Raw genomic sequence first — 24,379 nt, 5'->3', positions numbered from 1 at the left:
TAATTTTCATTATTTTCTTCCTTCTACTTGTTATGAGTTTCCTTTGTCTCTTTTTAGCTGCTTAAGCTGTGCTATTAGATTAATTATTTGGGCCATTAATTACTTCTTATGAATTACTTTATTGCTGTAGTTGTCCCCTTATAGCTCAAAAAGATAGTTGATAAGATATCTTTTATGATAGTTTTGGTTTTTTTGGCCACACCATGTGGTGTGTAGTGCTTTCGCTTGGTTCTATGCTCAGGGATCACTCTTAGCAGTGTTAGGGCGCGGATCAAAATCTCCCTTACCGACAAAGAGTCCAGAGACTGCAAACAGCAAGCAGAGTTTATTGTGAGACTGGCTCGCCAGGGTCAAGCCGCCTACGCGGACACGCAGGTCCAGCAGGTTGGGCAAGACCCCGAGCTTCTCCAAAGGAGATCTTATATAGGCCTTCCCCGACCCTTACAGCAGAGCCCGCGCATTTCATAGCCAATAGATTTGTAATATTGCAAACTTTCTTAACCAATCCATTTAAAACGACATCACTCCTTAGCCTATGGTTTTAGAGAACAGTATTCACGCAAACATTCAGGAATGTCCTGGTTCTGGGGGCAGTCCTGGGTCTTGTGACATGGGTCTTGTGATATGGGCCTTATGACATGCATCTGGTTATCTGGTCTGACCACCACCCTTTTTGCAACCCAGGGCACCTGGTTCCAAATTCCTTGCTCAGGGACAGATAGACAAGTTTTTTTTTTTACAATGCAGGTTCCTGTAAAAAGAATCTTAAGACAGTTAAATAGATTCCTATGGCCTGTCCTGGAATTCCTGGGCCAGTCCTTCACAGCAGGGCTCGACAGATCATATGTGGTGTCAGAATGGAACCCGGGTCTGCCATATGCAAGGCAAGTGTCCCACCTACTGTACTATCCCTATAGCTATCTGGCTATATTTCTTTCTTCTTGATTTTATGGGTATAAGTTTTATGATCCAATATGTTATCTGCTCTGGAGAACGTTACATGTACAGTGGAGAAGAGTGTATTCTACTTTGGGGTAATGCACTGTTGCACTGTTGTCCCATTGTTCATCGATTTGCTTGAGCGGGCACCAGTAACATCTCCATTGTGAGACTTGTTGTTACTGTTTTGGCATATCAAATATGCCACAGGGAGCTTTTCAGGCTCTGTCGTGTGGGCAGGATACTCTTAGTAGCTTGCTGGGCTCTTCGAGAGGGATGGAGGAATCGAAACCGGGTCGGCCACATGCAAGGCAAACGCCCTACCCGCTGTGCTATCGCTCCAATCCTTGGGGTAATAAAGTACCTTATATGTGTTTTGTTGGCCCATCTCTTTCATTTTCTCCCTCAGTACCTGTTTCCTTGTTGTATTTTTCCTAGTTGATATATCAGTTGGTGATAAAAGTGTTAAAGTCTACAACTACTATTGCGTTGCTATCAGTATCTTCCTTAAGATACATTAGTACTTGTTTTTAAAGTTCTGTACATCTGTCATTAGTTGCATACATGTTTAGGAACACTATTTCTTCATGATGTATTTATCCCTGGATTATCTTTTTAAGTGATCATACCTGTACCTTTATAACCTTTTGTAAGTCTATGCTTTCTGATATACGTACATTTATGTCAGGTATTTTACAGGAAATATTTGCCTGTAAGACTATTTTATAGCCTTTTGCTTTGACTTTTTAATTACCCTGACTCTTCAGACACGTCTATTGTAGACAGCAGAAAATTGGTTTCATTTTTTATGATCCATCATAACACTGTGTCTCTTGATTGGCAAATTTATGCTATTGATTTTGAGTGGTCTTCTTTATAGAACTTCTCCAGTTCCATGTAGAACCTCTCAATTTCTTCTTCATCGTAGTTGGAAGTTGGTGCGTAGACGATGAAGATAGAAACTGCAGGCAGTGAGCCACATCTATTCAAGCATAATTGTCCAATTCAGGTTTTTAGGCCTTTGAATGAATCAATGCTCATGGCCACGTTCGTGTTGACAACGACACCAAGGCCACCAACACCTCTGTTGTCGCATGTTCCAAGGAACAATTCTTTTCCAGTGTCGAAAATGGCGTGATGTGATTGATGTCTCCTCCTTTCGGTCAGACCAATGATGTCGTACTTGATCTTCTGCACTTTCACCATCAGGTCCTCAGTGGATGCTTCTGATGCCAGTGACCTTGCATTGAAAATACAGACAATCATCTTAGTCTTTCTTTGTTTTGGTAGTCTAGTTCGTCCCCAAGATTTTTTCAGCCTCTCCTTGCTCATCTTTCTTAACACTGCCGTACTGGGGGCTCTTTCGGTGACAGGTTAATGAGGCCAATTGTTGTTACTGTTGTTGGCATATTGAATATGGGACGGGTAGCTTGCTAGGCTCTGCCATGCGGGCGGGATACTCTCGGTATCTTGCCAGGCTCTCCGAGAGGGATGGAGGCTTTTAGGGCGGCCTCCAATCGCCCTTAGAGGTGTTACCATGGTTCACACTAAATTTGAACCCTATCAAATCTGGTATGGGAATAATAGGTATTAAGTGTTTTATGGTGTCCAGAGAGCAGCCTGGAGGGTGGCGGTGTCTGGGTAGTGGATGTAGTGGGAGTCGGCCAGTGAGGTATTTATCTTGGGTAGGGTGGGGCGTCTGGGTTGGACCCCTCCCTCAGATGCCGGGGATTGGAGGAGGCAGACAGAGGATCTTGTTTCCAGGTCTCGTTGAACCTAGAGTTAAGGTCGCAAAGTTCTGCTTACCCTGCTTTGCGGAGCTTCACTCATGCATGAGGTTCGGCCCAAGTGTCCGGAGAGTAACCTGGAGGGTGGCGGTTTCTGGGTAGTGGATGGTCTTTTTCTATAAAGAAGACCACATCTTCTACAAGATCATTGTTGGTGATTTTAATGCCAAGATAGGTCCAAGAAGGTCGCCCGAAGAACTCCACATTGGGACACATGGCCTAGAATGGAACGAACAGGGTGAGAGGCTGTCTGAATTCATCATGTCGACCAAGACCAGCCATGGTAACTCACAGTTCCAGAAGGCTGAATCTAAACGCTGGACATGGGAGTCTCCCGGTGGACAGTTCCACAATGAAATTGACCACATCATATTCAATCGAAGGTTTTCCCTGACCTATGTCGCTGTTGTCCCAAAATTCCAAATGGGATCAGACCACCATCTCCTTCGTGCAAAATTCTGCTTCACAGAGCGGGGAGAAAAGTCTGCAAAATTTAAGTCTAAGAAGACAACTCCCAGAATGACCACCAACTGGGAGCTCTTTGACACTATTGCAGCAATGTGGGAAGATGCCGTCCTTGAAAACATCGACAAGGAATACGATCATACGATCGAATGGTTCAGCACCTCCATGTCTGTGCGAAGAATACCGAGAGTGAGAAAGCCACAAACAGACGCCAGTCTTCAGAAACTCTTGAGCTCATTCGTCAACGTGGTTTGGTGTGAGCCTCAGGCAACCACAAGCTAACATCCGAGCTCACAAAGCTGTGCAGAGATGCAATAAAGGAAGACCTCAAAGAGAGAAGAGCAGCAGTGTTGGCCAGTGCAGCAGAAGCCGGGAAAAGTATTTGCAACGCTCACCTGTACTTCCCCAACTACAAGACCAAGATGACTGCCCTCCAACATCCCGATGGATCTATCACATCATTGAGAAAGGCAATGGAGAAGATTATTCACGACTTCTACTCGGATCTCTTTGACAGCCATGTCCACCTGCCCACATACCAAATTCAGCAGGATGGATATGTCGTTCCCAACGTTCTCCCTTCTGAAATCTGACACTTCGCTGGTAAAGACGCAAACAGCACCTGATCCAGACAAGGTCAGATCCGAACATCTGAAGAATCTGCCGCCAGTACTCATCAATAAACTGGCCTGACTCTTCACACTCTACCTCTCTGAATGCAAGGTTCCGTCCCAGTGGAAAACCAGTAGGACCGTTCTGTTGTACAAGAAGGGAGACATCCACGACATTGGCAACTATCGCCCAATCTGCCTGTTGTCTGTTGTCTACAAGTTGTTCACTCATGTCATCCTGAATAGAATAGGCAGAACACTAGATGAAGGACAACCATGTGAGCAAGCCAGATACCGAAGGGGATTCAGCACAATATTTCATATCCACACAGTGACCAAACTCATTGAAGTTTCACGAGAGTTCAAGATGCCACTCTGTGTAATGTTCATCGACTTAAAGAAGGCCTTCGATTCTGTTGAGACTGAGGCGGTCATCGAAGCCTTGGCCAAACAGGGCGTTCAAACTCAGTGTATCAAAATCCTCCACAAGCTGTATTGTGGATTCACCACCAGGATCTCACCATTCTCCAATAAATTGATCATTGATGTAAAGAGGGGTGCGGCAAGGTGATACCATTTCACCGAAACTCTCCAGTGCCACCCTTGAGAACATGGGAAGGAATGGGAGTGAAGACAATTACACCACCTCCGCTTCGCTGATGACATCGCTCTCATAACACCAAACATTGGCAAAGTGGCACAAATGCTGGCTGACTTCAACCATGAGTGGGGAAAGATCGAATTGCAGCTGAATCTCAACAAGATGATGCTCATGAAAAACAAACTGGTCCCTGAAGCTCCATTTGCTCTCAATGGAAGGAACATCTCCGAATGCAGCAGCTATGTGTACCTGGGTCGAGAAATCAACATGAGGAATGACTTGGCACCAGAACTGCACAGGAGGAAGAGAGCAGCATGGAATGCATTAAAGAGCGTCGAAGAGGTGATTAAGAAAACGAAGAACCTCCGACTCCGGGCACATCTTTTCGATTCCACCGTTCTTCCTGCACTAACATATGCCTCAGAGATCTGAGTCCTACGCAAACAGGATGAGAATGCTATTAGGGTATCCCAAAGAGGAATCGAAAGAGCTATGCTGGGAATATCACGTCTCACTCAAGTGAGAGAAGGAATTCAGAGTTCTGACCTTTCGAAGTATTCAACAATAATAAAAATACTTATAGTTCTGTAATTCTGTGAAACATATTTTAACTCTACTTTTAGACACATACATATTATTAAAGATTATTATGTTTTCTTGGAGAATTGACTTTTTTCCCCTTGTGTAATGCTCCCTTAAATCTCTGACAGTATTCCTTATTCTGAGTTCTGTGTCCAGAATTGTTGCAGCCAATCCCACTGTTAGCATGATGTCCCTTTCCTTATTAATTTAATCTTAATCTATATATGTCTTTATATTTGAAGCTGGTACTTTAAGACTAAATCTTTTTAGGACATCTTGCCTTGTTGATTCTTGTGACATGGTCTTTTAATTGGTGTATTTATACCATTGACACTCAAAGTTATTGATGATATTGTTGAATTAGTTACCATATTTGTTCCTAAGTTATGCATATAAATATATTCTATACTGTTTCTGTTCACAGTTTTGTCTCCTACTCTTTTAGCTCTTGCAATTTTTATTTAACATTTATGGGATTCTATTTCTTGTTTATTAGTGTATAGGCTGCACCTTTTCATTATTTTAGTGCTTACTGCTAAATATAAATGAAATATGCATTGACAACTAATATAAGATCACTTTCAAATAACATTATTTCATGGTTAGTGTTAGTGCATTATAGTAACAGAATAATCCTAGTTCGCTAGTTCTGTTCTGTCACTTATTTCACTTTTATATGAGTGTACTTTAGTGTGTTTGTGTATTCCACATGATGATATTTTATTTAACAACACATCTTTGGTGGTCCCCAAATTCCCATTGTCTGTTGGCTTCATTGTCTTCCCAGTGTTTTATGCTGGCAGCAATCTCATCCATCTTGCTCACCAAATCTCTTGGTAGCATAATTTTCTCTTATGCTTAATTTAATCTCATATTGTTTTGTTGTTTATTTCCCTTATGTCTAAAAAATCCAATACTAATCCTGTCAGTCAGAAGCTGCATAAAGTGAATGACCTAGAAACTTAGTTAATAGTCATTAAAGACTATGAAATTAGGAAAAATCAGTTATGATCATTAGTCATCAACTGTGATGTTTCCTTCCATACCAACTATCCTGAAGAATATTTTTAATTTACTACTTTTTTCAGGTGGTTTAAATGATTTACCAATAGTTATTCCATATATGTAAAAGTGAGTCTGCAAGTGCTAATTTTAGGCAGCAGGAAAAATTTTAGAAACTCTACATAAGCGAACTTATCTCGTGGAGGAAAAGTACTTGTCAAGCAATCTTCCCTATGAATGAAGCCTCCCTATTCTGAAAACAGATGTAGGAATGAATTACTGTGTCTTTAAGTCTCTATATGGTAAGTACAATAAGCTTTTCTTTCCTTTATCTCTTACAATGTTTTTCTCATTTCATTTCCTTTATTTTTTTTTTTGTTTCTTTCCTTTTTGCGGGGTTTGTAAGCCCAGGTGATGCTCCTCCTGCAGTTCTCCACCTTGTTGGCAGTGGCTCAGTGCAATGGTCCAAGGATGGGAGACTGCAATGTTGGGGATACCCCCAATGGTGGTTGGTCTCCAGAGCCACATCTGGCAGTTCTTAGGGGTCTCCAAGACTACACCTAGCAGTGCCTGGGGGCATGTGGGGCTGGGAATCAAACGTCCCAAATCAAGCATGCACTCTAACCTCTGTGCTATTTTCTGACCCCTGCTACTACTTGTTCTTACTCCAGAAGATCGGTAGGGGTGTGTTTCTTTGTAATCAAATATCTGTTACACTTAAAAACCTCCCCTCCTTATGACTAAAAGTCAGTTGTTATTTTCTTCATAAACATAGGAGACCCTCTCCCCAACAATTAAATGATAAATATTTATGTAATTGATTTACATTCAGTGAATTATGCAAGTAGCATTATTGTAATGGTTAACTAATTTTAACCATATTTTCAACCAACTAAATCTTGTAGGTGGGATAACCAATACATTTTGCTGTTTATACACATAGAAAATTGTATACTCTTCTCTTCAATAGTAATACTTCCTATTTTATTTCATTATATTATATTTCTTTAGCTCTAGTTTCTATACCAATGGTAAACATAGCATGCATGTAATGAGATTTTTTTCTTTTAACTAAAATTAACCTGATACTTTCTTCTTTTAAATTTAAATTTTACAAAATACCATTTTGTAATTCTTAACATTTGATTCATAATTATAAATGAGCAAAGCAATTAAGAAAAAGCCAATAGATTAGTACAGAGATTAAGGCCCTTGACTTGCACACAGTTTACCAGTTTGATCTCTCATACTATATGTCATGTCACAGGCTGGAGCGATAGCAGGGCTGGAGTGATAGCACAGCGGATAGGGCATTTACCTTGCATGCAGCCGACCCAGGTTCTATTCCTCTGTTCCTCTTGGAGAGCCTGACAAGCTACCGAGAGTATCCCGCCCACATGGCAGAGCCTGGCAAGCTACCTGTGGCATATTTGATATGGCAAAAACAGTAACAAGTCTCACAATGGACATGTTACTGGTGCCCGCTCTAACAAATTGATAAACAATGGGATGACAGTGCTACATTGCTACCGCACATCGTAGAATGTTCTGCCTATGTTTACCTCAATAAAACTTGTGTATTTAAGTCTGATAGCGAGGTCTTATACAAAATCCCATTTCTTTGTTATGTTACTTTGCTGTTGCAAACACTTTGACTTACGAGCCTTTGGTTCCACTTCTTTTTGCATCAACAGCCCCCCTTTCACTCTTGGTTTCAGGACTGGGGAAAAGGTATTCTTCAGGTCAGCTCACCACCCTCGCGGGGACCAGAAAAGTCCACAAACCCAAATGCTGAACATTTGCCAGAAGAAAACCATTCTTAGTGTCACCTTGGAGCACATGTGTGATGATGTATCCCCTAAGAGTATCTTTCTAGCCCATAAAAACAGGGAAAAGGCACATTCTAAAGCCACAAATTTGTATTTGGGTTGTTTCTATTAGATGCAGGCTCAGACTCAATCAGCTCCCCAAAAACGATTCTCTCCCCATCACAGCAAAGCAGCTTCTCTAGTCTTTGTGGACTAACACCTACTCCTAACCCTGAGAGGCCTCAGGTACATGCTGTTGTTCCCCATTAAAGCCAGCAAGGCTGACTGAAAAGCAGAGTGTATCAATCTGTTCTTTGCCACTGACTCCTTACATTAAGGCCCCTGAGTGTCTTGCTGATGTCCTAGTGGATGTCCAAGTGCTGATGTTCTTGAGAGACAAATAGCAGGGAGGTTTTGATGTAGATAGGTGATACAGACACTCTTTGGGGGCTCCATTACCCACCACCCTGTGAGTGAGGAAGGACAGTTCTGGAGAGAAAGTGGAAGCGAGTCAAAATCCCTGGTATGAGATGAAGTCTCCCAGATACCCTCCTGACACTGCTGCAACCTGTTTGTCTTTTTCTCCCTTGGTATTTTCTGCAATTTTGTTCCCCTTTGTCCTCTGATTCCTGCCTCCAACCTGCTATTCCCCAGCCCCTGGCATTGTTCTCTGCAGCTACAGGCAGCTGGGCAGGTACCATGGGAGTGTCCTTCAATAACATCTGCTGTATCCACATGAAAGTCTCTTCTTTTTCCTGCTTCAATCACTTTTCTGTGCCTGCTTCCCTTTGGCTTGATGCATCTGTGCTTGAGGCAGCTACACACTGCTTTGGAAAGCTTGTTATGCCACTCCACTGTCACAAACAGCCTCCATCAGGAGCTATTTTCTGTACTGAGAAATAAGGGTTTGTGTGACTCTTCTGATTAGAACTTGCGAGGTAGCCGTCATCCCAGAGATAGGAGCCCATGGGCAAGGACATGCCTCCGCGGGCACCTCTCCAGGAACTGTGTTTTCTCAGGCTGAGCATTTATCTCACCCTTACTTCTTTTACCGTGCTCTAGTGTGGTTAGTGTGATTTCAGGTTTTGTATTTTTATTTGATATGGTTTGGCAATTTATTTGGGGGATCTGGAAATACTAAAATTAAAACTGCTTTATGTCAGTTTGATTTACAAAAAGATTTCAGAAAATATTATGCTTTTGGGTAGTAGAGGAAATCTATAATCTAAGGCAGCTAAAGAATTTAAAGGGACTATTCAAAACTCTATGTACCCAAAACTCTAGATAAATAGAGCTGTATTGGGTCCATTTTTGTTCTTTCATGTAATCAGCAGTTTGTAAGGTTTTAGACTCTCCTGAATATCTATGTATTGAAAATACCAATTTATCAAGTCATACAAACATGACTTGTGAGGACACACGTGGTAGTTCTCAGAGATGATTCTTAGCTCTATGCTCAGGGTTCCTCCAAGCTGTGCTTTGGGGTACCATGGTTAGCTGCAGTAAGCCAAGCAACTTTAAAAAAATTTTTTTTCAGATTTTATTTTATTTTTATTTTATTTTTGCTTTTTGGGTCACACCTGGCGATGCTCAGGGGTTACTCCTTGGCTCTGCACTCAGAAATTACACTTGCAGGTCAAGTATCTTAACCTCTGAACTAGCTCCCCAGTTCCAGGAACAAGAATTTTTAAATCCTAACTATAGTATCACTGTCATCTCGTTGCTCATTGATTTATTCAAGCGGGCACCAGTAACATCTCTCATTGAGAGACTTATTGTTACTGTTTTTTTTGCATATCCAATAATATAGTATAAATTACCACAATTTTTCATTTGAGGGTCTGTGCAGATATAAATACTACATAAGAGAGCTAGGAGGAAGAGAGAAACAAAGACAGCTCCTGGGTAAGGATTTAAGGACTGCGTGTTCCCACGTGTGAGATTGTGAATTGATAAGAAAGCACTCGGAGTACTTACCTAGAATCTTTTCTTGACCTCAACACCGCTAATCAGGCTTTTGTTTTCTTGTTTGTGTGTCTGTCCATGTGCTTGTATACTGGTGGGCTCTGGACACTCCAGGATGAAACTCTAACTGTGATCAGAAGAGTGGATGACAACTGGGCCGAGGGCATGCTGGGGGACAGGATCGGGATCTTCCCCCTCCTGTACGTGGAGGTAAGGCCTTGCCGTCTGGCTTCTGCCACTTTTGTCCTCGTTTGCTCATCAGACTAGGAGGAAGATGACCTTGGGAGACCTTCTTCTAAGAGACTAAAAGCCTATTCTAAATGAATCTAAGTTCAGCAGAGACTGCAGTGCATTTCCATCTTAGTGCTATGAGAATTTCCTTTGCAGGTTTTGAGTAGTCTAAAAGAGGCGCAATTTTCCCATTTCTTATAGAAAACTGCACTCATTTTCCCCCAGGTGCTACTAAGTACTTCTGCTTTCATATTCCCCGTGCCATCAGCAAGGCCCTCACACCTGAAGGCAGCATGCCTTTGACACTGTGCATAGAGGAAGAAAATGTCATGGGCCATTTGAGTATCTTTCTAGAACTTGGATTATTTGGCTTCTTGTCCAACCTCAAGTCTCTAGACAAGGCATATTTGAAGTTTAGTAATTTCCTGTCTTTTTTCTGCAACCAAGAGCAATCAAATGACATTATAAGAAGTTGCTGAGTGTTGAGCGTCATAGGATGTTTTATCTTGAAATCCTTGTTCCCCAATGGTGACCGAGAATGCACAGAAATATTCATCCATTTTGTGTATAATTGTGAGTGTGTATGCACACATGTGCACAGACATGCAGTCCTGTCTGTCAGTGCAAATCCACTTGTATATTTCCATAAGTTTTTTTCATCTAAACCACTGAAGTTACTCGAAAGAAATCATTTTAGCTGATGCTTACTGTGTGCTTGTTGCTAACCAAACACTGAAGAACTTCTTCATGTAACCTCTCAACAACTCTGGTAAATGAAAGCCATGAAATGTGCACTTTACAGAGCAAACAAGAATAGCTTGATTACCTCATAAGTGGTCAAACCGTTGTGCACAGGCCATTTTCTCTAAACATTCTTTCCCCCTTGAGTCTGTCACTAACAACTGTACTCATTCAGTACTGTGCAGGACTTCACACACCTGCTGGTGAAAGAGCCAGCATTGCGGTATTCACTGAGCAGTGTGGGGCTGCCATTTAGCTGATATTACCCGACCCGCCTCATGATTCTAGTTGCCCACAGCAGTGATTCAACTGGGGTCCAAGGTTCTTTGCAGTTGGAGCCTGATCTGTTCCAGTCTTCAGCTCTTCCTGTTTCCTCCTTCCTTAAACACTTGAGACCAGTACTTCTTTCACACATGCTGTGGATAAATTGCCCTTAAGATGTCCCTCAAACAATAAGTACACACACAGCATACATCCCCCAGCCCCCCACACACATACTCACACTGTCTGTAGCACTGTCCTCCCGTTGTTCCTCAATTTGCTCAAGCGGGCACCAGTAGCATCTCCATTGTGAGACTTGTTGTTACTGTTTTTGTCATATTGAATATGCCACGGGTAGCTTGCCAGGCTCTGCCGTGCCAGCAGGATATTCTTGATAGCGAGTATCAAGAGTATCCTGTCAGGCTCTCGGGGGGGGGGGGGGAGGAATCGAACTCAGGTTGCTTGTGTACAAGGCATGCATGCAAGGCAAACACCCTCCCCACTGTGCTATTGCTCCAGTCCACACATTCACAAACACACAAAATTTTTAATCAACTTATAAGATTCACAAATCTTAACAAACTCTATTTGTGCATTTGCTTCAACCCACCAGGGGATCATTTTTGCCCTGTGGCTGAAGATCAAAGAACATAACACTTGTTTAAGGGTAATTTAGAAGTTAAAAACTCTGGACCGTTTTAGTCAGTAGAACTTATTTGCCCAGCAAACTTATATAGAGCTACACCAGAGAGTTCATAGAAACTACTTTCTAGTGATGCCAAACTAGATAAAGCTCAAATGTTCATCAGCAGTGGAATAAGTAAATAAAAGGTGGAGTACTTATGTCATGCAATACTATGCCAGAGTGAAGAACAAAGAAAAGATCACCATACTTTATTTTTTAATTTTTAAAAATTATTTATTTTATTGAATCACCATGTGGAAAGGTACAAAGTTCTCAGGTCTATGTCTCAGTTATACAATGCTCAAACACCCATCCCTTCACCAGTGCCCATATTCCACCACCAAAAACCCCAGTATACCTCCCACCCCCCAACACCCCACCCCCACCTTCATAGCTGATAAATTTCACTTCATTTTCTCTTTACCTTGATTACATTCCATATTTCAACACAAAACTCACTATTGTTGTTGGAGTTTGCCCCCAAAAAAGAGCCCTACTGACAAGGAAGCATTTGATAATTAGTTTTCTATTGCTGAGAATGATGAGATATGAAGTCGTGTGGCTGTGATTTAGTATTTAAAATGCTAAAATACTAAATCTCTTAGTATTTTAGTAATTAAGCCCAGGGAGATTTATGTTAGAAATTGCATCATTTCCCTTCCTGGGGCAGCATGGGGCTATGGCTTAGTTCACAGTCTAGAGACATGGCTGCAAGCAGTTGCTGGGACCAAACGTAGTCTAGCTGGCCTCTGGATTGTGATCGATCAGCAGCAGAATGGCTGCACAAAAGTGTGGCCACTCAGGTCAAATCTCGGTGGAGTGCGCGACGGTATTGCCCCAGCCCAAGACTGCCCGCATGACCCACTGTTTCAAGTTCATAAGTCTTTTTTTTTTCTCCTTCCCGCGCCACCAAGTTCGTACCTGCTTAATAGTCCTCATAATATGGTGGACGCCACGCTGCTTCTCCGAAAAAGGGAAAAAAAAACTAGAAAGAAGGATCTTTCCCCTCTTTGGCCAGCGTGGGGCTATTGGCTTAGTTCACAGTCTAGAGACATGGCTGCAAGCAGTTGCTGAGAACAAAAGTAGTCTAGCTGGCCTCCAGATTGAGATCACCAGAATTTAATGTATAAGTGAAACTCAACAATTTTTGGAAAAACCTAGACACAAAATAGCATACATTATAATCTTTAGTTTGTCTTTATTTTGCATGTGTGTGTATGTGGAGGGTGGCGGGGCCCACACATGGTTCTGCTCAGGATTCACTTCTGGCTGTGCTTAGGGCTCACTCCTACAGTGCTTGGAGGACCACATGCAGAGCCAGGGGTTTGTCCTGTGTCAGCAACTTGCCATGCAAGGGCCTTACCCACTGCCAATCTCTCTGGACCCACTATTATCCCTATGAAAGCAGGCAAGACTATTCTAGGGTGAGAGAGTTAAAATGGCAGGACTAGGCAAGATGGACTGGAAGAGGTAAGGCAGATTAAGAGATATGAAGATCTTTTTAATTTTTTTAATAACTAAAAAGATTTATTTATTGAGGAATTTTAGATTACTTGGATGCTAATACACACTGCAGCTATTCAGTGAGAGCTATAGATTGCTTCTTTTCCCAGAATTAATTTATTGAGAAAATGTTTTATTTTTATTTTTTATTTATAGGATTTTTTAAAAATTGAAACACTGTGAGAAATAGTTACAAAATTCTTCATGATTGAGTCTCAGTCAATACAGTGTTCCAACACCCATTCCTCCACCAGTGTACATATCCCACCACCTATGTCCCCAGTTTCCCTCCTACCCACGTTCTCTTTGTCCCTCCCCCACAGCATGCCTCTGTGGCAGACACTTCTCTGCCTCTGTCTCTCTCTCACTTTTCTTTTAGGCACTGGGTTTGCAATACTACTACTGAAAGAGTATCATGCATATCATTTTACCTCCTTCCAGCACCACTTTTTGCCCAGAGTGATCATTTCCACTTACCATTGTCATAATGGTCTCTTCTCTATCCTAACTGTACTCACCCTCCCTTTTTGTGACAGGCTTCTTACCATGGACCCTTATTTCAACTGTCTTGGGTATTATTCACTACATATGATTTTTTTCTTTATATTCCACAAATGACCCAATTGTTCTGTCTCTCTGACTCATTTAACTTTTATGTAAATTTTTAATGTTTTTGTTATGTTTTGGGGCCACACCTAGTAGTGCTCAGGCTTACTACTGAGGTTGTACTCAGAGATCACTCCTGGAAGGCTGGAGGGACCATGTGGGGTCTGGGAATTGAAACCAGGTCAGCTGTATGCTAGACAAGTGCCCTAGACTCTGTAATATAGCTCTGGTCTGAAATTGTTTATTTTTTATAAGTCTAGATTGTATGCATTATACAATAAAAAGTAGAGGGGAAAGTTGAAACAAAGATAGATTTAGTAGCAATTTTAAGGGCACATCTGATGATAATTATTGATGCTTTTATTATATTTTAGTGCATTTATTTTAATCAGACATCATTATCTACATCGCTATTTACAGCAGATTATTTTTATTTTTATTTTTTAATTTATTCATTTATTGAATCACCATATGGAAAATTACAAAGCTTTCAGGTTTAAGTCCCAGTTTTACAATGCTTGAACACCCATCCATTCTCCAGTGCACATATTCCACCACCAAGAATCACAGTATACCCCCCACCTCCCCAGCCCCCCACCCCGCCTATGTAACTGATAAATTTCACTTTTCTTTCACTTTACTTTGATTACATTCAATATTTCAACAACAACAAAAAACCTCACTATTATTATTTGGAGTTTCTCCCCCCTAAAGTCGGACCTGCTGAAAAGGAAGCATTTGATAATTTGTTTTCCATTGCTGAGAATGAAGAGTTATGAGGTCAAGTGGCCACCCTAGCAGCCGCACGATTTTGGATTTCTGTATTTTAGTATTTTAGTAACTAAATCCAGAGAAATATCTGCCAGAAATTGTATAATTGCAAGCTTGTACCTCTCAGCTCCTTTATATTCCATATATGAGTGCAATCTTTCTATGTCTGTCTCTTTCTTTCTGACTCATTTCACTCAACATGACACTCTCCATGTTGATCCACTTATATGCAAATTTCATGACTTCATGTTTTCTGACAGCTACATAGCATTCCATTGTGTAGATGTACTAGAATTTCTTTAACCAGTCATCTGTTTTGGGGCACTCTGGTTTTATCCAGATTGTGGCTATTGTAAAGAGTGCTTCAATGAACATAGAAATGCAGATGTCATTTCTACTATACCTTTTTGCCTCTCTGGTATATATTCCCAGGAGTGGTATTGCTGGGTCAAATGAAAGTTCAATTTCTAATTTTTTGAGAATCGTCCTATTGTTTTCCAAAGGGCTGAACCAGTTGGCATTTCCACCAGCAGTGAAGGAGAGTCCCTTTCTCCCCACATCCACGCCAACACCGGTTGCTTTTGTTTTTTGGGATGTGGGCCAGTCTCTGTGGTGTGAGATGATATCTCATTGTTGTTTTGATCTGCATCTCTCTGATGATTAGTGATGTTGAACATTTTCTCATGTGCCTCTCAGCCATTCGGATTTCTTCTTTGGGAAAGTTTCTATTCATTTCATTACCCCATATTTTGATCAGGTTGGCAGTTTTCTTCTTGTAAAGTTCAACCAGTGCCTTGTATATCCTTGATATCCACCCTTTATTGGATGGGTACTGCACAAAAATCCTTTCCCATTCTGTAGATTTTCTTTGTATTTTGGCCACTGTTTCTTTTGAGGTGGAGAAGCTTCTTAGTTTGAGATAGTTTCATTTATTTATCTCTTTTTTTCACTTGCTTGGCCAGTGGCATGTCATACAGCAGATTTTTAGGCACGTCCTGTCCACACAGTGACTCCCACCACTTGTGTCTCCATTCCCTGCCCGTGTTACTTCTAAACCTCCTATTCTTGCTTTTCCCCAGTTAGTTCTCTCTTTCCTTGGCATTTCTGTTTATATAATCATATAATCTAAAACCAGTGGTTTCCCCGCCCTTGATGTCTACTGGTCCCTCCTATACCTATTATTCCGTACACCACAAACTGGTGTGATCACCTGGTATTTGTTCCTTCTAACTGCATTGAACATAAAAATCTTCAGCTCCATCTAAGTTGCAATGATTTGCATGATTCCATCACTCCATGTGGCTGCATAGAATCCAGCTGTGTATCTATACCACAACTTTATCATCATCCATTCAAGTCATTGGACACCTGGGTTGCTTCTGTGGCCTGTCTATTGTACTTAATGCTATAATGAGCATAGATGTGCATATATATATTCAAATGATAATTTTTTTTTGCTTTTTGGGTCACACCTGGCGATGCACAGGGGTTACTCCTGACTCTGCACTCAGTAATCACCCCTGGTGGTGCTCAGGGGATCATATGGGATACTGGGAATCGAACCTGGGTTGGCCGAGTGCAAGGCAAATGCCCTACACGCTGTGCTATTGCTCCAGTCCCTGAGTTTTTTTTTTTATCTCGAAAGTAGATACCAAGCAGTGGGATTGCCAGGTTATGTGATAGCTCTATAGTGTTTTTAAGGAATCTCCATCGTGTCTTCTATAAGGCTAACTCAGACAACATACCCACCAGCACTTCATAAGTTTCTTTTTCAACATATCCCCACTAAAAAATTGTTTCTATAATTTCTATTTTTCTTTTCCTTCTTTATTTTTTTCTTTTTTTAAGTAAGAACAGATTTTATTTGGAGATTTTTAGGAAGGAGAAGGAGGGAGAGCGTAACACACCCAAGAGAGAACACAGGCTTCTCCAGAGACGGAGAGAGCCTCTACACACACCCCTGCATTAGATATGGAAGCTTGCAAGTACACGTCTTCAGAAGGGAGATGCAGGTACCACATAGCTCAGCCACGGGGACACCAGCAGCAGCACATGGATTTGGGTAGCATGTGCGCCCGTTCCTACCATTTCTGATTTATGTCATTATCAATGGTGAAAAGTTATATCTCATTGTTTCCTTTATTTGGATTTCCTAATAATAATTGATAAACACTTTTTGTATGCGTTCTTCCATCCATCTGTCTTCTTCAGAGAAATGTCTGTTCATTTCCTTTTGCAATATGATTATCAGATTTATTAATGTTCTTTGTAAGTGCTTTGTATAACAGCTAATAATACCATATCCAATGGATTGTATGCAAATAAATTCCGCTAATCAGTAGGATGTCTTTTAATTTTAGCCTGTGTTTGTTTTGTCATGCAGAAACTTTTAAATTTGATTTAACTCGTTTGTTTATTTTTGTTTCTGTTGTTTTGCCAATGGAATCATAAAAACATTTTTGAGGACCAAATCAAGGTTTAAATATAGGGCTGAGTGTTCTGCTTATATTTTTCTCAGTGTATTTTCATGGAATCAGGTTTAATCTCAAGGTATTTGATCCACTTTGAATTATTTTTTTTTTTACTTTGAGTTAACTTTTGTGTAAGGTGCAAGATGTGAATCAGTTTCTTTTTTTCTTTTTTCTTTTACATTTTTTTGCTTCAAATTATCCAGTTTTCTCAAACCTATTACTGAAGAGGTTGCTTTTCACTTTACTTTATGGACCCAGCTCCTTTGTTGTAAAGACTAACTGTGGGTTTGTTGTGAAGAGTGGCTATTAATTTGAGAGAGATTTCTTTTATCCCTTTGTTGTTAAGAGATTTTTTATGAGGGGCTGGAGCGATAGCACAGTGGGTAGGGCATTTGCCTTGCACACGGCCAACCCGGGTTAAATTCCCAGCATCCCATATGGTCTCCTGAACACTGCCAGGAGTAATTCCTGAGTGCAGAGCCAGGAGTAATTCCTGAGTGCAGAGCTAGGAGTAATCCCTGTGCATCGCCAGGTGTGACCCAAAAAGCAAAAAAAATAAAAAAGATTTTTCTATGAACAAATGTTGGATTATTCAAAAACTTTCATATGATTCATATCTGTTCTTTTGTTGATATGGTGTATTATGTTAATTGATTCATGCATGTTAAACCATCCTTATATCCTTGGCATGAATCCCACTTTATTATGGTTGTGATCCTTATGATATGTTATTGGGATTGTTTGTTCAGGATATTGTTTAGGATATTGTTCAAGATATTCAAGATATTGATCAGTAGTTTGTATCAATGTTCATCAGTAATATTAGTCTGGAAATTTTTTCTTAGTTATATCTCAATCTGCTCTGACTGTTAGTGTAATGTTTACTTCACAGATGCTGTTAGGGAGGATTCCTATTTCCTCAACATTGAGTACAGGTTTGAATTATTCTTTTAAGTTTTGATAGAATTCACCAGGGAACCCATCTGGATTAGGGCTTTTGTTCTTGGGGGACTTTTAAAAAAAATTTTTGGCATTTTTGGGCCACATCCAGAGATGCTTAGGAGTTACTACTGACTCTGTGCTCAGGAATTACTCCTGGCAGTGCTCATGGGACCAAATGGGATACTGGGGATCAAACCCAGTTCGGTCACGTGCATGGCAAATGCCCTAACTGCTATACTATCGCTCAAACCCCTCTTGGGGGACTTTTTAATTACTACTTTAATTACTTTGCTTGTAATTAGATTTGTTCTGGTTTTCTACTTTCTCTTCATTCAGTTTTGGGAGGTTACATGCTTCTAGGAATTTATCCATTTTTTCTAATTTCTCTAGACTTACAGCATAGTGCTGTTTATAAAAACTTCTTGTGACCTTTCAGGTTTCTAAGGAGTCTGTTGTAATGTCTCCCCTTTTCTTCCTTCCCTGATCTGATTTATTTGGATCTTTTTGTATATTTCTTTTTTTTTTGCTTTTTGGGTCACACCCAGCGATGCTCAGGGGTTACTCCTGGCTTTACACTCAGGAATTATCCTGGCGGTGCTTGGGGGACCATATGGGATGCTGGGGATCGAACCCGGGTTGGCCGCGTGCAAGGCAAACGCCCTACCCGCTGTGCTATCGCTCCGGCCCCCGTGTATATTTCTTTATTGTGAGTTTTTAGCTAAGTGTTTGTCTATATTGTTTACTCTGTCAAAGAATCTGCTCATGTCTTCATTGACCCCTTGTGTTGTTTTTCTTGATTTCCATGTCATTGATTTTTGCTTTAGTTTTCATTATTTTCTTCTTTCTACAAGTTTTATAATTCATTTATTTTCCCAATTAGTTCTTCAGACTAATTGATTAGTAATTTTTTCATCCTAAGTGTAGGCTATGAATTTCCTCTTTAGTTCTTCCTTTGCTGTGTCCCATAGGTTCAGTAGTTTTTTCTTTTTGTTGTTTTTATACATTTCAATGGATCTTCTTCATGTTTCTTTACTTTCCTTTAAGATCAATTATTATTTAGCAGCACATTGTTTAGTTTCTAAGTATCCGAGCTTTATATATCTTCTTTTAATGGTTAATTTCAACCTTCACAGATAGTTCTCTGAGAAGATGCTTAATAAATTTTCTGGTTTTATGACCTTATATACGTCTGCATTATACCCTAGAACATGGTCTCGTGAGAAGGGCAAACATTCAGCTTTTTGAGGGTGGAAACCCTGTACATGTCAGTTAATAAGTTAATCCAAGTTCTCCCAGTTCCTTATTTATGGTCTTTTTTTATTCTTTACTGATACTGTGTCTGGTTGATCTATCCAATTCCAATGGTGCAGTGTTGTAGTCTTTCACTACTATTGTGTTTATAGAAATGTGCCTTTTTAGTGCTCTGAGCAACATCTTTATAAACTTGCTGCCTTTTCATTCAGTTCATATATGTTGATGAGCATCAGAACCTTATGTCTACCAATCTAACCAGAAATTAGAGAAATGTCCATCCCTATCTCTTATTTTGTGCAGTTTAAAAGCTGTTTGGGAGGGGTCAGGAGGACTGGTCAATAGTTGGAATCTACCACAAGTGTGTGGGATGTGGAGGGTAAAGACAGAAAAGTGACCATATGACAGTAATAATTGGGAATTATCATGCTGGACAAGAACAGAGTATTGAGAACAGGTAAATGGACATTCATGATAACCTTTTAGTATCTGTATTGCAAACCACAATGCTCAAAAGGAGATAGACAGAGAGAGAGAAAGGTGCCTGCCTCTCTGGGGGAGGGGGAAGAGAGCTGGTGGTGGGAGGAAAACAGGGAACTCTGGTGCTGGGAAATGTGCAGTGCTGGAGGGATGGGTGTTGGAACACTGTATGACGGAAATCCCATCATGAATAGCTTTGCAATGGGCTATCTCATGGTCTAATGGTGATTCAATTAAAAACTTCTTTCAGCAAGGCACTGATTGCATATGATATGCTATGGTATATCCAATAAAGGGATATACCATTTTTAAAAAATCTGTTTGGTGTGATAAAAGGATAACTGTACCTGCCTTGTCCCCCTTTCTGTTATCTTGTATTTGTTTTTTTCCAATCCTTTTATCTAATGAAAGAAAGTAAATTTTCTATAAGCAACAGAAAGTTGGCTTTTGTTTCTTGATCTATGTCTCCACTCTGTGTCTTTTGTTGTTGTTGTTTTCCCTTTTGATTGATTCACTGTGAGGTACAGCTACAAGACTTTCATGTCTGAGCTTTGATCACAGTCATCAAACACCCATCCTTTCACCAGTGCACGTTTTCTACCACCAAAATCCCCAGTATCCCCCCCTCCACACATTCCACACCTCCCCTGCCTGTGTGGCAGATAATTTGTACAATATTCTCTTTCTCTACTTTGGTTACCTTTGATATTTCAACACCAGTACCACCACCACTCATACCTGCTGAAAAGGCAATGCTAGACAATTTGTTCTGTATTATTTGAGAATTATACTTGTTATGGATACAATATAAAATATAATGTCATGCAGCTCTGTGCTCTAGGAATTAAAAAAATTAATAATTAGGATCTGCAGATAACACTGCAACAAGTTGCTTGGGTCTGAGATTCATTTGCATATCTCTGGATCATGGCTGTGTGGGAGCTTAAGTAGACAGTGGCCGGATGTGGGATCATCTCAGGCCCATCAGGGTGGGGAAGGGAGAAGGACTAACTCCTCCCCTGTCCCATTAGGCCTGGCATTTGCCAACACTGCCACCCTGTACCTAGAGCTTTAGCTGGATGGCGGCCACCGGGAGTTATTAGGGGCAGGCTGAGGGACAGCACCTGCCCCCATATGGAGTGGCCTGGCAAAAGTGGCTTGTTGCAAAGTCCAGAGCCGTCTCTGCAGCAAGTTGCTCAGGTCTGAGATTCATTTGTGTGCACTCTATGCCTTTTTATGGGAGAGTTTCGTACATTGGCACTTAGAGACATTATTGATCTATAAATTGTGTTACCACTTTAACTGTGTGTTATTTGGTTGCTTTTGCAATTGAACAGTTGCATTTTATAGGCTGCCTCTCAGGGTTGGTTTATTTGTAGAAATTTTGTCAACTCTGTTTGACTTTGTATGTTTTGATCTCTTCCTTAAGTACAAATGACAACGTTACAGGTTAGTAGATGCTAGGTTGAAGAATTTTTTCTTTATTTTTTAAAATTTTATTTTGTTTTAGGCACTATAGTTTATAGTACTGTTAAGCTTGGGGTTTCCTGCATAAACCATCTCAGCATCACACCTTCCACTGCAGGACACACTTCTCTCCTCCACTGTCTCAGTGTTCCCCATCCTAATTCACCCAGTAAGATTCCTACTGAAGAACACATCTCGATTTCTGTTACCTTTGAGCATTTATTATTTCACCACTGTTTCTCTACAGTGTGTTCAAGATTTTTTTATTCATTATTTGAATGTCATTCCACTCTTTGCTTGATGATAGTCTCATATGAAAAATCCCTTGTATCTGAGGTTTTTCTTCTTTCTTTACTTGTTATTTTGATTGCAGTGTGTCTTGGTGCTGTTCTTTTTGAGTCATTTTTTTTTTGGTGCTTTTTCAGCGCCTTTTCAATCTGTGCAGAGGTCTCCTTCCAAAGACTTGAAGAGTTCCAAGCTGTTATATCCTCTGCCTGTTATTCTTTCATTTTACACTCCTCTGGTATTCCTATGGTTCATAAATTATTATTCTTGCTGTTAAGTATGTTATAGCATAAATTAAGTATGTTATAGCACAGCAGGTAGGGCATTTGCCTTGCACACGGCCGACCCAGGTTCGATTCCTCCGCCCCTCTCGGAGAGCCCAGCAAGCTACCAAGAGTATGTCTCCTGCATGGCAGAGCCTGGCAAGCTCCCCATGGCCTATTCGATATGGCAAAAACAGTAACAACAAGTGTCACTATGGAGACATTACTGGTGTCTGCTTGAGCAAATCAATGAGATTTGATTTGCAAATCAAATCAACGGGATGACAGTGATATAATGATACAGTTATTTTTTCCATTCTTTCCCTTCTCTTTTCTTCTGTCTCTTGTGCTTTGTCTTCAAGTTCACAGATTCCGTTCTTGGCCTTCAGAATTCTGTTGCTATGTCTCCCTATTGTAATATCTACCTTCACTTCCATTTGTATAATATTTTTAAACTCTAAGTAAATTCTTCCTTGATTTCTTTGAATTTCTGTCCCAATTATTCCTTAATTTCCATTGTCACTATATGGATTGTTGATTTGAGGTCCTCCTCAACCAGGATGGAAAATTTTAATGAACTTAACTTTGAGTGAGTGGCTTACCTAGACTTCTGTCTCTGTCTTCTGGAACAGCTGAATTTCTTGTTTTCCTATTGTACTTAAAATTCTGTGGGTAGAGATTCAGATTCCTGAGGTTCTGAGTGTTGACCCTATTCATTGTTTTCTACTACTGGACTGCTTATACCTCTGTTGTTCTGAGGATCTCCGTTTCCTTGGAAAGGCATTTCAGCAGGACAGGCAGAAATGGAGCTACTTCCTCTGTTGCAGTTGCAGGGAGTTTCATGGGGATAAGACCCTGTGGTTCCCCATGTGTCCTTAAACTGTGTGAGGAGGGTAGAGTACATCATGCTGTGGAGGCAAGGGAGGGAACTTCTCTCCTCTGGGCCGGAACCAGGTAGGGACTGATGAAAATCTTTGGATCATGATGGCTGCTGCACAGTCCCTACTACCAGTGTACCTCGTAGGGAAAGGGAAGGCACTGCTCCAATATGGGGCCACTGGAATAGATCTGAGCTCCGATTCTTTTTCTAGACACAGGTGTGATTACATGGTTATATGCAGCCTTTAGTCATGCATATCAAACCTATACACTTTAAACTGAAAGTTTCAAATGATAAAATAACTTTATAGGATGCCTAAGTCAAGGTACATTGCCAGTCACCCATGTGGAAGGACAGGCTGGACCAGTGGGCCCCTTCCCTGGAGAGGAGCTGCCAGGCCTCTCTGGAAAGAGTGAGTGGGCTAGAAGACACATGGCTGGCTTCTCACAGCCTTTCCTCATGCTGCGCCAGAGGCACGTGTATCAGGCAGCCTTTGCTCTGTCAGGGTGTGTGATTTCTGGCTGCTCAGGCATTTTTCCAAGTTCTCCCTGAAGCCCCAGCGAGGCCCTCGTGTCTCTGGCAGCATCCCTTCATGGCCCAGCCCCCACTGCCCTCTCTGGGTCTGCCTTGTGCACAACCTGCTCTGACATCCTTGTGGCATCCTACAGATTGTACACCCAGTGACCCTCATGCTCTAGGAGATTGGCTCTCTCCCCGGAGCAAAGACAGAACACAGCATGCAACCGTGCTGAGGACCATGCTCCCTGCCATCTGGCACCTTCTTAGAAAGTGTCCTGCCCATGCTGTTGCCCTGGAGCCCAAAGCAGAGCTAGCGCTGCTCAGAACCCACTACCAAGTTCCTAGCAGCTGTGGAAGACACAGGACCACAAGCAGTGTTTGCTGAGACCGTAACAGGTTCTACATCAAGAAAGAAGCACTTTCTTCTTGAAGTGCTTGAGGCCTGAAGTAGAAGCCACAGAGACTGTATCCATCCCTGCTTCCAGGGAAGGTCCAGGGGGGCAGAAAAGATCCTCATAGGAACAGAGCAGGCCTGTGGAGCAGAGTGGTTGAACTGGGTTCTTTCCCAGGGTTTGCACCCAGCCAGACTAGTATGTCAGTGGGTAGCCAGGAGCTGTGGCTGACGGCCTGGCCAAATGGCACCGTTTAGAATATTGTTTTGTCCCTGAAAGGGAGTGAAGTGCTGATTAAGGAATGTGGCATAGACATGGCCTTATCTAAGTCATGCCTCTTTGAAGGCTGAGTCACGGTGTATTCTTCCCTATTCTTCCCCAAGCAGGAGGCTTGCAGGCAGGAGCCCCCTGGGGAGAGAGGGGGGGCTCTCAGACTGCCAAGCTCTGAGCCCTCGTTCACTGTGCTGGTTCTCTGCCCTGTGGATGGTGCCAGTGGAACAGATGGTACCAAGCTGGCCTGGAACTGACCTGGCCGCATGCTGCCAGCAGCCTGTTTTCTGAAAGGCAGCCTATCTCTGGGAAATGCCTTGGCTCGTGGAGTTCCAGGACAGTCATTCTCTTCACTCTGTCTGGCCAAAGGCTTCTGCTGCAGCCATGTCCTCAGCACTGATTTGGCCACGGGGTGCCAGCCCATCTCTGCCCTTGCTCACCACTCTCAGCTTTCTCACCAGGCTGCTGTCCTTCCTTCCCAGGCCTTTGACCTATTTCTCTCTTGCCCTGCTCTCTCCACACTATCCTGTCCCACAGTACCACAGGATTCTAGGACCTGCTTTCTTATTCTTTGCCCCCTCCTTTTCTGAAAGATCTTTGT

At 41.5% G+C, this 24,379-nt stretch overlaps 1 protein-coding gene across 4 annotated transcripts in view; it reads left to right on the top strand.

Annotated features, from left to right (window-relative positions):
- SH3RF3 (SH3 domain containing ring finger 3) overlaps window positions 1-24,379 on the top strand; it is a 482,862-nt gene that overhangs the window by 306,804 nt on the left and 151,679 nt on the right. For 3 of the 4 annotated variants that reach the window (XM_055141388.1, XM_055141374.1, XM_055141367.1), the window contains exon 3: window positions 9,875-9,970. The exons of the other annotated variant lie outside the window; for it this stretch is intronic. In XM_055141388.1, the coding sequence (XP_054997363.1) occupies window positions 9,875-9,970 (96 nt within the window). The remainder of the gene's footprint in view (window positions 1-9,874; window positions 9,971-24,379) is intronic. 4 annotated transcript variants of the gene reach the window in all.

The sequence above is a fragment of the Sorex araneus genome, chromosome 1 (genome assembly GCF_027595985.1).
Source record: "Sorex araneus isolate mSorAra2 chromosome 1, mSorAra2.pri, whole genome shotgun sequence".
In the NCBI taxonomy this organism is placed as follows: domain Eukaryota; kingdom Metazoa; phylum Chordata; class Mammalia; order Eulipotyphla; family Soricidae; genus Sorex; species Sorex araneus.
The sequence above is the reverse complement of the archived record's forward strand: the minus strand, read 5'-3'. Positions and strand labels throughout refer to the sequence as shown.